The 16,602-nt window shown below is 45.4% G+C and overlaps 1 protein-coding gene across 2 annotated transcripts in view; it reads right to left on the reverse strand.

The window, feature by feature from the left end:
- RMDN3 (regulator of microtubule dynamics 3) overlaps positions 1 to 16,602 on the reverse strand; it is a 31,817-nt gene that overhangs the window by 832 nt on the left and 14,383 nt on the right. For both annotated transcript variants that reach the window (XM_060147364.1, XM_060147356.1), the window contains 8 exons: positions 7,392 to 7,674; positions 6,522 to 6,624; positions 2,950 to 3,010; positions 1,269 to 1,344; positions 1,056 to 1,133; positions 716 to 814; positions 395 to 448; positions 175 to 255 (listed from right to left, as the gene is read on the reverse strand). In XM_060147364.1, the coding sequence (XP_060003347.1) occupies positions 175 to 255; positions 395 to 448; positions 716 to 814; positions 1,056 to 1,133; positions 1,269 to 1,344; positions 2,950 to 3,010; positions 6,522 to 6,624; positions 7,392 to 7,674 (835 nt within the window). The remainder of the gene's footprint in view (positions 1 to 174; positions 256 to 394; positions 449 to 715; positions 815 to 1,055; positions 1,134 to 1,268; positions 1,345 to 2,949; positions 3,011 to 6,521; positions 6,625 to 7,391; positions 7,675 to 16,602) is intronic.

Here is a 16,602-nt window from a genome sequence, read left to right on the forward strand (position 1 = left end):
CCCAGAAGAGCCTGGAACCTACGAAATCTGTCTCCTCCCCTAGGGGAGATGTATACGAAACAGCACACATGCAAAAGGAGGAAATAAGACCTCAAGGGAAGATATTCTTTCCTGAAAGGGTCACATAATGACTCAGTGAAGGATCCCTGTGTTAGTAAAGGTCTTAAGTATTACCTCTTTAGTGACATTTGGCAGCTCCAGGGCCAACTTCATCCACCGTTTAGCTTCAGGGTTTTTCCCTAGTTCTCTGTAGCACTGAGAAGACACAACAGTGAAAACCTGGGAGAAATGCCACCAGGAGACTAGAAGGGGATGAATATGTGTGCCCTCAGGAGTTCCTAGAAATATCAACACACATACTTTCATCTATGTTGAAATAGGCAGGTGAGTTTACCTTGGAAATATATATCCTTCCTGCTTTGGAAAATCCTGGCTGTAGTTCTTCAGCCTGGAGAAGGGAGAACACATTTCAGTAAGGTGTTCCAAAGTCCAAGTCAGGCTAAAGTTTATTAGAGAGTTCCAGTCCCCAACCTGGAGATTGATTCAGTGAATCTATATTTTTTATAAGCTTTTCTGATGGTTCTGATTTTCCCATAGAACAGGCACACATAAAACTGCCCTCTACTTAAAACCCCTTCCAATAATGTCCTTAGGAAAAATAAGGTCACTCTGGCCTTTCTGGCTGCTGTCCACCCTTCCCTTCCTTCCCCAATACCTTTAGGAAGCTCTGGAGGGCGTCCTCCACAGTGGCACCGAGAGGGCTTTCACACAAGGCTGTCGCAGTTTTTTTTTCTAGCCAGCTTAGGTGAGAGACCTGCCACCAAGAGATCAAGGTGTGACTAAAAACTTAAGTATCTTTAGGAACATTGAATGTTCTGTACTGAAAGCAAACAGGGCCAAATAGGACTGGGTCTAATCACCACTAACGTGACCACTTAGAAGAAATAACACATAAGCCAGACCAGGCTGAGGACACTGCTCTTCCTTGTAAAGGTGATCAGTGTCTCAGGACAGTTAGTTAGGGCCCTTATGTCAAGCCCTGAAATTTAGCTTACCTGGTAGCACCACCTGCCAAGGAGAAAGTATGCCATGGGGTTTTCTGGCTTGAGAGCAATGGCTTTGTCCACATGCTCCTGAGGAGAAAATATAAATATAAGGGAACAGAGGCAAGTCACAGAGGCTGCAAGAACACCTTTGCAAGGAGCTAGGATGCAGCAGGGAATCTGGACTAGACCAGCACCAGGGAAGGAGGAGAAGCCTTTCCTCACCTTGAAGCTAAAGCCACTCTGGATGCGCCTCTGGATGCCCTCATGCTCAGCCAGCTGACCACAAAGCACTGCATACCTAGGGGGAAGCAGCAGCAAGCTCAGGGACAAGGACTGAGTACCGTCCCTGCCAGTACTGGGATTCCCACCCACGGGCAATTGCACTGCGCCTGCATCCTTATCCAGAGATGAAAATATCATTTCCATCTGTACTTAATTCCTCTTTTCACAGACTTGTGGTCCCAATTCATATTCTTTAGCAGATACAGTGGTAGGCTTACAATTCTCCAAAGTACCCTAGGTACAAAAAAGGTGGGTCTTCCACATTAAAGCTCTCTTATATTTACTTAATATTTAGGCAAGGTCTCAGTCCAAATTTCCCCTCATAATGAGTATAGCCATAGCTATCATAAACACTTAAGCAGGTATCTAAAAATCAGCATCAAAGTATAAGAGACCTGAGTACACTGCTTTTTGTCTCCTGAGCAGACATTGAAGAAGAAGGTCTCATTAGCCTTGGAAGTATACAGGTATATCATTGGGAAGCTGTTTGGGAATGGGATTCTCTAGGAATTTCTAATGTTAGCTTGGGAACCAACAGAAGCAGAGGAGGAAGAAAAGGCCTCCGATTTCAGCCCTCTCCTCTACATCCTCCCTCCCAGGAGAACAAAGCCAGCCAGCTTCCTATCTTCTGCCTTCAGAAACAAAGGCAGAAGATATTACCCCCATCCCCTCTGCATTCTTTCTAGAAGCACAGTTGACAAATGAGTGTCTAAAGGCCCAAGTTGCTTTTTTGTGTACTCACTAAATATCTGGGGGTATTTGTATCGGATACTTCCAGAGGCTCATTTCCAGTTTAGTCCAAACAGCTGTTCCCCAGGAAAAGCTAAGAAAGTATGAGGTCAATTTCCATCCTTGGGACCCCAGGAGCCCCAAGAGAGCCCACAGGGAAACAGCACCCGTGACACCCAAGAAACAATGACCTGGCGTCTGAGAAGAGGCGCTGCAGAGACAAAGTTTCAGCAACAGATAGAGAAACAGCCTCTCCCAGCTCACAGTCTGAGGGCAGGGTTATGGGAAGCAGGGAGGTGGAAAAGGAACATTTTCACTAAAACTGAGGCGCTGGAACCACGCCCCCAGGACACAGGTTGGCCCTGACCCACATGGGTAGGCAGAACTTTGCCTCATGTCAGACCACAGACAGGGCTGATGGTTTTGTAATATTAGTGACTGCTGAACTTCCTGGGGGTGAGCTCACATCTACTTTTCCTCACGCGAGCCAAGCGAAGAAGCCAAGAAGCCAAAGTCCAACACCAGCCAGGGATCGCAGCTATGGGAATGAAGAGCTTGTGTGGGAGAGGGGAACTGCCAACGTCCCAGCCTCTCTGAGGAGCCAAGAACCCACAAGTTTTGTAGCCAGGGGTGACTAACAAAGCTACTCGTTTCTCCAAGCTTCACCAGAAAGAAAAACTATTCCCCCTTGCCTCATCCCCAAGGCACTTCCCAAAGCAAACTCCCCTGGGTCCCTAGCTTGGGGAAGGATGGGACATATGAAAGTAAAGGCCAGAGCTCCCTCTCCTGGTGCCTCTGGCAAATGCCTCTTTGGCCACAGGGCAGAGAAACAAAAGGGCTCTCCACTCTAACCCATGCTGGCTCTTCCTGGGACCCTGCGGGGTGTTATTACCACTGGTGACACTCAGCATTCTCATTCCCCTTCTCCAGAGCGGCCTCCGCTGCTTCTTTTCCTGTAAGACAGAGGTGATCCAGAGTTGACAAGGGCTCCCATGCACCCTTCCACGGGAAAGGCTGTGGGAAGAATGACTGCTTTAGCTCTCACCAACCCCCACCCGAACGGGACTTGTAAATACTTATGCACTTGAGCAGAATGAAGAGCTGCAAATAGCTTTTCAGGGATGACTTCTGCTTCACCTTGTTCTCCCTATCCATCGTCAGCTGCCCCAGCTCCCTTATTTTTATAATACCTACCTGATACGCTTGAAGCATTTCAAATATAAAAGGACTCAAAAGCAATCAGAAACTGTCCCCATAGACCGTTACCCTGGAGAGTTTTTGATTTGGGGTCTGGATAGGCTTCAGGGTGTCCATGAATCCCACTGAAGTTGTATATAATTTTAGGTATATGTGCATTTTATTGAGGAGAGGGTCCACAGCTTTGATCAAATTCTCAAGAGGGGGACTTCCCTGGTAGCGCAGTTGTTAAGAATCCGCTTGCCAATGCAGGGGACACGGGTTCGAGCCCTGGTCGGGGAACTAAGATCCCACATGCCTTGGAGCAACTAAGCCCATGTGCCACAACTACTGAAGCCTGCGCACCTAGGGCCCGTGCACCACAACAAAGAGTAGCCCCCGCTCGCCGCAACTAGAGAAAGCCTGCGTGCAGCAATGAAGACCCAGTGCAGCCAAACAAATAAACATTAAAAACAAATTCTCAAAAGGATCCATGATCTAGGAACATTAATCATGGCCCTAGGCCAGAACTCCTCACCACAGCCAAATGGACTGGGATCTGACCAAAGATGAGTTTCATGTAGTTCTTCCCCAAGTTTTCCAGGCACCCAAACTAACAGAAATCAAGGCCTAAACACATGTAGGCTCTTGACAAGGGTCCCCTAGAATGTCAAGGAGCTGGAGCCCTTCAGATGAGGACCATCACGCCTACACACAGGAAAAGAGAACACTGCAAAATGGGAAATCTGATTAGAACAGAGAGGGCTTCCATAAAAAAAAAGAATGAAATAATGCCACCTGTAGCAACATGAATAGACCTAGAGATTATCATACTAAATGAAGTAAGAGGAAGACAAATATAATATCACTTATATGTGGAATGTAAAAAAATGATACAAATAGGGACTTCCCTGGTGGCACAGTGGTTGGGAATCCACCTGCCAATTCAAGGAACACGGGTTCGAGCCCTGGTCCGGGAAGATCCCACATGCCGCAGAGCAGCTGAGCCAATGCACCACAACTACTGAGCCTGTGTGACACAACTACTGGAGCCCACACACCTAGAGCCTGTGCTCCACAACAAGAGAAGCTGCCGCAATGAGAAGCCCCTGCACCGCAACGAAGAGTGGCCCCCACTTGCTGCAACTAGAGAAAGCCCACACGCAGCAACAAAGACCCAATGCAGCCAATAAATAAATGAATTAAAAAATTTTTTAAAAAAGGTACAAATAAACTTATTTACAAAACAGAAACAGACTCATATAGAAAACAAACTGGTTACCAAAGGGGAAAGAAGGGGGGAGGGATAAATTTGGAATTTGAGACTAACAGATACAGACTACTACATATTAAGCAAACAAGGACCTACTGTATAGCACAGGGAACTATATTCAATATCTTGTAATAAACTATAATGAAAAAGAAACTGAAAAAGTATATATATGTATAACTGAATCACTTTGCTGTACATCTGAAACACTGTAAGTCAACTATACTTTAATAAAATTTAAAATTAATAAAATTTTTTAAATGGTGAGGGCTTGGAAGACAGAACAAAAGTAATGGGTTGAGGTGATAGGCTGGCTATTCTGAAATGTTTCCTCATGTTTAAGTGATAGTAATCATGGTATAATTTTGTATATGCAACAAATACATTTAAAGAGAGCAGATGAGAACCCTACATTCCCCTATCCAAGCAGAACCATACGGCTCCACCACTGAGGGACATTTTCTCTTAGGGGACTTCTCTCCGCCCCCTTCAAAGCACTATCTCACTAGGAAAATAACGGTGAAGAATGAGGCAAACCAGTTCCCGCTGCCTCCTGGTGGTCCAGCTTCTAGAGAAAGAACAAAATGAAGAACTTTAGGTCCAGCAAGGTTGGTCCTAAAAAGCTAGAATCCCAGAGCAGTCTTCAAAGATACTGCATAGTCCTCTGACCTCCAGGAGGAACAGATTTGTCCAAGGTGCTATACTCAGGAAGCCAGACCAGACCAGTGGGGGCTTCGCTGCTCCTCTAATCACTGCCCCACCTCCACCTGTAGGGTTCATGTTGGCTGTTAGTACACAGAGATGATCAAAAGGGAAAGGAAAGGTGGTTGTTGCTACCAAGAGTGCAAAAAACAGCCCCAAAGGCTGATCAGAATCCTCACCTGAAATTTAAGAGGGGAAGCAGAAACTGTTTTGAAAAGAAAGAAGCAAGCTGTGTCCCCTGCATCAGCAGGACTCTCAACCACTGCACCACCAGGGAAGCCCCTCCAGGGACTTTTTTGAAGATCTATATCAAACATTCAACTCAATTGACCTTTCTATATTGGCAGAATTCTATAACTGTTTAGAATAATGATCTTGAGGTACTGTCACTCTACATTATCAAAGATTCAATGTTTGCAGGACTGTACTTATAAAAGTGGGAAAGCAGTTAACTTAACTTTGGATAACTGAACCACAAGATCTGGAAGTCCACTGATGGTGCCTGACTAAAAGGGTGTGTAGGTAGGCAGGACACATCACCTTCCCCATAAAACCAGTCTCTATTTTTAAAGTCCCAGGGTTCTCAATGACCTCATGACAGAGAAGGACAGGCCTTGAACCTGGCACAAGTCAGATGTACCCTACACCCCCAGGTACAGATTTTGACAACAGAGTTGCTAAGTAGACCCCAGGGACTTCTAACCTAGCAGTATCCTCCCAAACTGCTCCTTCTGGGCATTCACCAAACATACTCCACTCATTCTTAAACACCTGCCCCACAGGCTCCATAACTGAAACCAGATTCCTAAGCAACAGCAAAAAAAACCTCCTCAGATTAAGAAAGGTTGTGCCTTTTGTAGTTGAGGAATGAGAACACAGAACTGTGCTAATATGATACAACTACAATTGGCCTTGGACAACGTGGGGGTTCAGGGCACCGGCCTTCTGCCCAGTCAGAAATCCACATGTAGTTTATAGTTGGGTCCAACCAACCATGGATTGTGGATTGAAAAAAAATCCACATGTAAGTGGACGTGTGCTGCTCAAACCGCTGTTGTTCAAGGTTCAACTGTACTCCTAAAGTCGTGTATACCCGTGTGACTCAAGCACCATGCCATGCAGAGAAGCAGAGGTTGCTCTCTGTCTCCAGGAGGAAGCAGGGGTCTCTGGGAGCCAGTCTGTCCCAAAGAGTAGTAGAGCCCCAGCTGTACCGACAGCGTGTGTCTTGGTGGCTCCCCTGGGCCCCAAGCTGATGGGCTGGCTCCACCCTCAGAGTCAGTCAGTGGCCTTCCCACCAGGAACCTGTCAGCACTTACCACTTAGGGCATAGGACCTCTTCTCACCCGCCTCCTCAGCAAGCTCACACATGTCACTGTAGGCCCGGGCCAGGCGCCAGAGAAAGTCCTGCTGGCTTCCATGCTGCAAACCAAACAGAGGGATAAGGCCCCCTTCCTCAGCTGCAGAGAGCTAGGGCTCGACCTTCTCCCCACACCCTACCTTTGAGTGTGTTGTGCACACTGACATCAGGCCACCCCACATGACCTCTCACCTGCAGTTAGCTGACGACATTATCCCTAGTCAACAGATTGCACAACCCACAGAGTGAGGGCATTCTGGCCTTTTAATACTGTGAGGAAGAAAGGTCAATTCCAACATGTAATGAGGCACAACAGAGAAATCTTGCTAACAATGAAAAATTTGTGAAAATGCCCAAGAAAAAGGAAATTCTAACTTTGGGGGCATTTATAGCCAGGTGAGCATAAATTCTGGCAGTGAACCTGAGAAGGGAATTGTGGTTGAGTGACCTAGTGACCTAACACTTGCCACTTGTGATGAAAACTTTAAATGGGGTAGGCAGCTGTGGCTCTGCCTCAAGGGAAATAAAAGAGGGAAAAACATTCTAGTTCTTTCCACATTTCTCTTTAAGGTGAGAGGAGGAGCTCTTCTGCAGTAGCTCTACAGGAGGCAGCCGACTGCCCTGGGGCTGGCAGAGAAAGCAGCTCTGGGGCAGGCAGCACACAGGGCCGGTGCTCAGCCTCCCAGGAAGAGGATGTACAACCCTGGGTGCAGATGCAGACCTAGCCACCTCACCCTCACTTCCCTTCCCATGTCACCTCGCAGGGTCAGTGACACATTTGTGGGGGGTTAGTGGGGGATGGAGGACAGACAGGCAGTTGGAGCCTCACCGCCAGCTTGTTGTTGAGCAGCAGCTGCAAGCCCTCCCGCTTGCCCTGCTCACTGCCCTGGCGCAGCTCGTCTGCCTGCTGCAGGAGGGCCAGCACATCTTCTGGGCCAGGGGAGCCACCAGCCTCCAGGGCTTCAGGCGCCGGGCCTGAAGCCACCTCCAGGTCCAGAGAATCCTTTCTCCCCATCTTCACGGTCTCACAGCTCACTTCATCTTCCCCATCGTCATCACTCTCCCTTTCAGAGTCCCGCTCATAGTCAGACTCAGCGTTGGCTGTTGTGTAACTGTGGCAGAGAAATGTAAGTGACAAGGTCAAGGGAGGGATTCCTTAGCCTCAGATCCCTGGGGTCTTGCCTCCACCCACAAAGAGGCACTCTCCATGGCACTGTTGTCCAAAGCACCAACTAAGAACCATTCCCCTCCACTTAGGGGCAGGAATTAGTCCTTGAGAGAAAGCTTCCTATGGGAAGTATGGGCTGGGGCCCTGTGACAGTCAGAGGCCAGTATGAGAATCCCCTGCTTAGCTACCACCAAGTCTGCCAGAAAACAGACAAAAAGAGAAAGCCTAGAAAGGTATGTACCAAAATGGCAGTAGATCTCGCAGGGTCAAGGAATTAATTTTTCCCCCTATACTTCAGTATTAGATATGATTGCTTTACTGAGCATGCATTCTTCTTATAAATAAATAAAAGTTTAAGATAAAAAACCTTAAGATGGTGGAACGAGGGGAAGATGGCAGAAGAGTAAGACGCGGAGATCACCTTCCTCCCCACAGATACACCAGAAATACATCTACACGTGGAACAACTCCTACAGAACACCTACTGAATGCTGGCAGAAGACCTCAGACCTCCCAAAAGGCAAGAAACTCCCCACCTACCTGGGTAGGGCAAAAGAAAAAAAAGAAAAAACAGAGACAAAAGAATAGGGACGGGACCTGCACCAGTGGGAGGGAGCTGTGAAGGAGGAAAGGTTTCCACACACTAGAAAGCCCCTTCGCAGGCGGAGACTGCAGGTGGCCGGCGAGGGGGAGCTTCGGAGCCGCGGAGCAGAGCGCAGCAACAGGGGTGCGGAGGTCAAAGCGGAGAGATTCCCGCACAGAGGATCGGTGCCGACCACACTCACCAGCCCGAGAGGTTTGTCTGCTCACCCGCCAGGGCAGGCGGGGCTGCGAGCTGAGGCTCGGGCTTTGGATGGAGCGCAGGGAGAGGACTGGGGTTGGCGGCGTGAACACAGCCTGCAGGGGGTTAGTGCACCACGGCTAGCCGGGAGGGAGTCCTGGAAAAGGTCTGGAGCTGCCGAAGAGGCAAGAGACTTTTTCTTCCCTCTGTTTCCTGGTGCACGAGGAGAGGGGATTAAGAGCGCTGCTTAAAGGAGCTCCAGAGACGGGCACGAGCCGCAGCTAAAGGCGCGGACCCCAGAGACGGGCAGGAGACGCTAAGCCTGCTGCTGCCACCACCAAGAAGCCTGTGTGCGAGCACAGGTCACTATCCACACTCCCCTTCCGGGAGCCTGTGCAGCCCGCCACTGCCAGGGTCCCGGGATCCAGGGACAACTTCCCCAGGAGAACGCACGGTGCGCCTCAGGATGGTACAACGTCACGCCGGCCTCTGCCGCCGCAGGACACTGGTCCACAAGAGACCTTCCAGCTCCACCTAATATCAAACGGCGAAAATCTCCCAGAGATCTCCATCTTAACACCAGCACCCAACTTCACTCAACGGCCAGCAAGCTACAGTGCTGGACACCCTATGCCAAACAACTAGCAAAACAGGAACACAACACCACCCATTAGCAGAGAGGATGTCTAAAATAATAAGTCCACAGACACCCCAAAACACACCACCAGACGTGGACCTGCCCACCAGAGAGACAAGATCCAGCCTCATCCATCAGAACACAAGCACTAGTCCCCTCCACCAGGAAGCCTACACAACCCACTGAACCAACCTTAGCCACTGGGGACAGACACCAAAAACAACGGGAACTACGAACCTGCAGCCTGCAAAAAGGAGACCCCTAACACGGTAAGATAAGCAAAATGAGAAGACAGAAAAACACACAGCAAATGAAGGAGCAAGATAAAAACCCACCAGACCTAACAAATGAAGAGGAAATAGGCAGTCTACTTGAAAAAGAATTCAGAATGATAGTAAAGATGATCCAAAATCTTGGAAACAGAATAGACAAAATGCAAGAAACATTTAACAAGGACCTAGAAGAACTAAAGATGAAACAAACAACGATGAACAACACAATAAATGAAATGAAAAATACTCTAGATGGGATCAATAGCAGAATAACTGAGACAGAAGAACGGATAAGTGACCTGGAAGATAAAATAGTGGAAATAACTACTGCAGAGCAGAATAAAGAAAAAAGAATGAAAAGAACTGAGGACAGTCTCAGAGACATCTGGACAACATTAAACGCACCAACATTCGAATTATAGGGGTTCCAGAAGAAGAAGAGAAAAAGAAAGGGACTGAGAAAATACTAGAAGAGATTATAGTTGAAAACTTCCCTAACATGGGAAAGGAAATAGTTAATCAAGTCCAGGAAGCACAGAGCGTCCCATACAGGATAAATCCAAGGAGAAATACGCCAAGACACATATTAATCAAACTGTCAAAAATTAAATACAAAGAAAGCACATTAAAAGCAGCAAGGGAAAAACAACAAATAACACACAAGGGAATCCCCATAAGGTTAACAGCTGATCTTTCAGCAGAAACTCTGCAAGCCAGAAGGGAGTGGCAGGACATATTTAAAGTGATGAAGGAGAAAAACCTGCAACCAAGATTACTCTACCCAGCAAGGATCTCATTCAGATTTGATGGAGAAATTAAAACCTTTACAGACAAGCAAAAGTTGAGAGAGTTCAGCACCACCAAACCAGCTTTACAACAAATGCTAAAGGAACTTCTCTAGGCAAGAAACACAAGAGAAGGAAAAGACCTACAATAACGAACGCAAAACAATTTAGAAAATGGGAATAGGAACATACATATCAATAATTACCTTAAATGTAAATGGACTAAATGCTCCCACGAAAAGACACATTGGCTGGATGGATACAAAAACAAGACCCATATATATGCTGTCTACAAGAGACCCACTTCAGACCTAGAGACACATACAGACTGAAAGTAAGGGGATGGAAAAAGATATTCCATGCAAATGGAAACCAAAAGAAATTGGAGAATTGCTACTGGAGTAGCAATTCTCATATCAGACAAAATAGACTTTAAAATAAAGACTATTACAAGAGACAAAGAAGGACACTACATAATGATCAAGGGATCGATCCAAGAAGAAGATATAACAATTGTAAATATTTATGCACCCAACATAGGAGCACCTCAATATATAAGGCAAATACTAACAGCCATAAGAGGGGAAATCGACAGTAACACATTCATAGTAGGGGACTTTAACACCCCACTTTCACCAATGGACAGATCATCCAAAATGAAAATAAATAAGGAAACACAAGCTTTAAATGATACATTAAATAGGATGGACTTAATTGGTATTTATAGGACACTCCATCCAAAAACAACAGAATACACATTTTTCTCAAGTGCTCATGGAACATTCTCCAGGACAGAGCATATCTTGGGTCACAAATCAAGTCTTGGTAAATTTAAGAAAATTGAATTTGTATCAAGTATCTTTTCTGACCACAACGCTATGAGACTAGATATCAATTACAGGAAAAGATCTGTAAAAAATACAAACACATGGAGGCTAAACAGTACACTACTTAATAACGAAGTGATCACTGAAGAAATCAAAGAGGAAATCAAAAAATACCTAGAAACAAATGACAATGGAGACACGACGACCCAAAACCTATGGGATGCAGCAAAAGCAGTTCTAAGAGGGAAGTTTATAGCAATACAAGCCCACCTTAAGAAACAGGAAACACCTCGAATAAACAACCTAACCTTGCACCTAAAGCAATTAGAGAAAGAAGAACAAAAAAAACCCCAAAGTTAGCAGAAGGAAAGAAATCATAAAAATCAGATCAGAAATAAATGAAAAAGAAATGAAGGAAACGATAGCAAAGATCAATAAAACTAAAAGCTGGTTCTTTGAGAAGATAAACAAAATTGATAAACCATTAGCCAGACTCATCAAGAAAAAAAGGGAGAAGACTCAAATCAATAGAATGAGAAATGAAAAAGGAGAAGTAACAACTGACACTGCAGAAATACAAAAGATCATGAGAGAGTACTACAAGCAACTCTATGCCAATAAAATGGACAACCTGGAAGAAATGGACAAATTCTTAGAAATGCACAACCTGCCAAGACTGAATCAGGAAGAAACAGAAAATATGAACAGACCAATCACAAGCACTGAAATTGAAACTGTGATTAAAAATCTTCCAACAAACAAAAGCCCAGGACCAGATGGCTTCACAGGCGAATTCTATCAAACATTTAGAGAAGAGCTGACACCTATCCTTCTCAAACTCTTCCAAAATATAGCAGAGGGAAGAACACTCCCAAATTCATTCTACAAGGCCACCATCACCTTGATACCAAAACCAGACAAGGATGTCAGAAAGAAAGAAAACTACAGGCCAATATCACTGATGAACACAGATGCAAAAATCCTCAACAAAATACTAGCAAACAGAATCCAACAGCACATTAAAAGGATCATACACCATGATCAAGTGGGGTTTATTCCAGGAATGCAAGGATTCTTCAATATACGCAAATCAATCAATGTGATAAACCATAATAACAAATTGAAGGAGAAAAACCATATGATCATCTCAATAGATGCAGAGAAAGCTTTTGACAAAATTCAACACCCATTTATGATAAAAACCCTGCAGAAAGTGGGCATAGTGGGAACTTTCCTCAACATAATAAAGGCCATATATGACAAACCCACAGCCAACATCATCCTCAATGGTGAAAAACTGAAAGCATTTCCACTAAGATCAGGAACAAGACAAGGTTGCCCACTCTCACCACTCTTATTCAACATAGTTTTGGAAGTTTTAGCCACAGCAATCAGAGAAGAAAAGGAAATAAAAGGAATCCAAATCAGAAAAGAAGAAGTAAAGCTGTCACTGTTTGCAGATGACATGATACTATACATAGAGAATCCTAAAGATGCTACCAGAAAACGACTAGAGCTAATCAATGAATTTGGTAAAGCAGCAGGATACAAAATTAATGCACAGAAATCTCTGGCATTCCTATACACTAATGATGAAAAATCTGAAAGTGAAATCAAGAAAACACTCCCATTTACCATTGCAACAAAAAGAATAAAATATCTAGGAATAAACCTACCTAAGGAGACAAAAGACCTGTATGCAGAAAATTATAAGACACTGATGAAAGAAATTAAAGATGATACAAATAAATGGAGAGATATACCATGTTCTTGGATTGGAAGAATCAACATTGTGAAAATGACTCTACTACCCAAAGCAATCTACAGATTCAATGCAATCCCTATCAAACTACCACTGGCATTTTTCACAGAACTAGAACAAAAAATTTCACAATTTGTATGGAAACACAAAAGACCCCGAATAGCCAAAGCAATCGTGAGAATGAAAAACGGAGCTGGAGGAATCAGGCTCCCTGACTTCAGACTATACTACAAAGCTACAGTAATCAAGACAGTATGGTACTGACACAAAAACAGAAACATAGATCAATGGAACAGGATAGAAAGCCCAGAGATAAACCCACGCACATATGGTCACCTTATCTTTGATAAAGGAGGCAGGACTGTACAGTGGAGAAAGGACAGCCTCTTCAATAAGTGGTGCTGGGAAAACTGGACAGGTACATGTAAAAGTATGAGATTAGATCACTCCCTAACACCATACACAAAAGTAAGCTCAAAATGGATTAAAGACCAAAATATAAGGCCAGAAACTATCAAACTCTTAGAGGAAAACATAGGCAGAACACTCTACAACATAAATCACAGCAAGATCCTTTATGACCCACCTCCTAGAGAAATGGAAATAAAAACAAAAATAAACAAATGGGACCTAATGAAACTTCAAAGCTTTTGCACAGCAAAGGAAACCATAAACAAGACCAAAAGACAACCCTCAGAATGGGAGAAAATATTGCAAATGAAGCAACTGACAAAGGATTAATTTCCAAAATTTACAAGCAGCTCATGCAGCTCAATAACAAAAAAATAAACAACCCAATCCAAAAATGGGCAGAAGACCTAAATAGACATTTCTCCAAAGAAGATATACAGACTGCCAACAAACACATGAAAGAATGCTCAACATCATTAGAGAAATGCAAATCAAAACTACAATGAGATATCATCTCACACCAGTCAGAATGGCCATCATCAAAAAATCTAGAAACAATAAATGGTGGAGAGGGTGTGGAGAAAAGGGAACACTCTTGCACCGCTGGTGGGAATGTGAATTGGTACAGCCACTATGGAGAACAGTATGGAGGTTCTTTAAAAAACTACAAATAGAACTACCATATGACCCAGCAATCCCACTACTGGGCATATACCCTGTGAAAACCATAATTCAAAAAGAGTCATGTACCAAAATGTTCATTGCAGCTCTATTTACAATAGCCCGGAGATGGAAACAACCTAAGTGCCCATCTTCGGATGAATGGATAAAGAAGATGTGGCACATATATACAATGGAATATTACTCAGCCATAAAAAGAAACGAAATTGAGCTATTTGTAATGAGGTGGATAGACCTAGAGTCTGTCATACAGAGTGAAGTAAGTCAGAAAGAGAAAGACAAATACCATATGCTAACACATATATATGGAATTTAAGAGAAAAAAAATGTCATGAAGAACCTAGGGGTAAGACAGGAATAAAGCCACAGACCTACTACAGAACAGACTTGAGGATATGGGGAGGGGGAAGGGTGAGCTGTGACAAAGCGAGAGAGAGACATGACATATATACACTACCAAACGTAAGGTAGATAGCTAGTGGGAAGCATCCGCATAGCACAGGGAGATCAGCTCGGTGCTTTGTGACCGCCTGGAGGGGTGGGATAGGGAGGGTGGGAGGGAGGGAGACACAAGAGGGAAGAGATATGGGAACATATGTATATGTATAACTGATTCACTTTGTTATAAAGCAGAAACTAACACACCATTGTAAAGCAATTATACCCCAATAAAGATGTTAAAAAAAAAACAACCTTAAGATGTAGGTGGAGCTGATCTCCTGAGCTAGATGGCTCACCAGGCTAAGGGTCTGTCAATCATTTTTGCTTTATCAGCCAAATGCACCTGCCAGAGCCAACATGGGTGGGTGCCAGTCTCTGCGGCCATGGGTGGCCACAGATACCCACATTTTCTTTCTCAATTCAGTGTATACCTCTGTCCCAAGTCAGCAACCAAACCTAAACCACAACAGGAGTAGCCCTTGAAAACCCTGGGAAGTTTCCGGGGCTGGGGAGGGGCCCTTTTGCAGCTGGAAGCAGAAAAGGAGAAAGATGCGAACAATCCCTTGGGAAGGTGTCTGTGGGGCCACTATGAGCCAGATGTCTCCTAGGGAGCCCAACCCTGATGCAGCCAGTGAAGAGGAAGCCAAGTTTCTCTTGGATCTTGGCCTCCACCAGCAGCTGATTATGGTGTGTTCCCTAATTGCCAAATGAATCAGACAAAAACTGAGTAGAGCAGAAGATAAGGCTTCCAGGGGTCACAACCAGATACCAAAGAGCCCTCCAGACTGAGTGAAGGAGAAGCAAATTCCATCAAAGCCAGAAGGTTCCAAGGCACAAGTAAGATCTTTGAGTCACTTAAGGATAAGCCTTTCTCTGTCCTGGAATGAAAGGGGTAGGACTCCTATGACTGGAGCGATCAGACCTGAAGGAGAGACATGTACGAATAAAGTCAATACAAGACAGCCTAAGGTCAGGGGCTGAATGCTGTGGGCCGAAGTGCTGATCTTCCTCATCCAGAAAGCCAGAGATGACGAGGGGGCCGGCTCCAGAAGGCAGCAGGTGAGAAACCAGACTTGATGCCCAATCCACGCATGCTGTTTCTTTTTTTTGTGTGTGTGGTATGCGGGCCTCTCACTGTTGTGGCCTCTCCCGTTGCGGAGCACAGGCTCCAGACGCGCAGGCTCAGCGGCCATGGCTCACGGGCCCAGCCGCTCCGCAGCATGTGGGATCCTCCCGGACCGTTACACAAACCCGTGTCCCCTGCATCGGCAGGCGCACTCTCAACCACTGCGCCACCAGGGAAGCCCCACGCTGTTTCTTTATAGAGGAGCTTTCAGACTCATTTAACAAAGGGGCTCCAGTTACATCTATTACAGGAACTTTTGAGGTACTTGTAGGTAACCTGTAACCTTCCTAACCTTGCTTTTTAAGAGGTTATCCAAGTATCTCTCCCCTCTAGCAATTTGCAGTAAAAACTTTAGAAATTAAAGGGACAAGGAAAAGTGGTATCAGATTTCACAACCAACCTGGGTGATGATGAGCAAGACCACAGAGACAGCCTAGAGAAACTCGCTACCAATTCCTAGGCTTAGACAATAACCTGCCCCAAACGAGAAAGTCAAATCAGCCAAATCAGCATCCACCAGTGCCCCTACTCAGCCCAGCCAGGCCCAAAGGTAAAATGAGTAAATGGATTTTTTGGGGGGTGCGAGATTGAGTCTCATCATCTCCCACTGCAAAAAGGAGACCCCATTCCCTGTTCAGCTGAAGGCTACCTTGTCAGATCAGGAATCTCCCAGGGAGGGACCCCTGCTCTCATCCCTGCTGGAGCACAGGCATCAGCATAGTCTCTCCAGGCAGCTAGGCTAAGAGGAAGGTCCTGCAATGCTGTGATCCTGCTGGGTCCTAATGGCCAGGAAGCTCACTTGGACAAGGAAAAGGAGAGGTCAGGAGGGGCCTTGCTGCCACCCAGAGTGAGAGCTGGTAGAGCCCTGTAAGACAGGGAGGCTCTAGCGAGGCCGGCGTGGTGAGGAGACCTTTTATTGCACCTCAGCCCCACTTCAAGGAGCTCTGCCTCACTAATCTGCAACCCTGCTGCCTTACATGCAGCGGGCTGGCAAACACTTGTTGAGTGAATACAGACATCGGCCACCTGGACTTCCATGGGCTTCCAGCCCCATCTCTTCCAAAAAAGAGTTTTCACATGCCAGAGCTCAAGGGCTGCTGTCTCGACATTCACAGCATTCTCTCACATTTCTTGAACCACCAACCCAGC

The sequence above is a fragment of the Lagenorhynchus albirostris genome, chromosome 1, assembly GCF_949774975.1.
Source record: "Lagenorhynchus albirostris chromosome 1, mLagAlb1.1, whole genome shotgun sequence".
In the NCBI taxonomy this organism is placed as follows: domain Eukaryota; kingdom Metazoa; phylum Chordata; class Mammalia; order Artiodactyla; family Delphinidae; genus Lagenorhynchus; species Lagenorhynchus albirostris.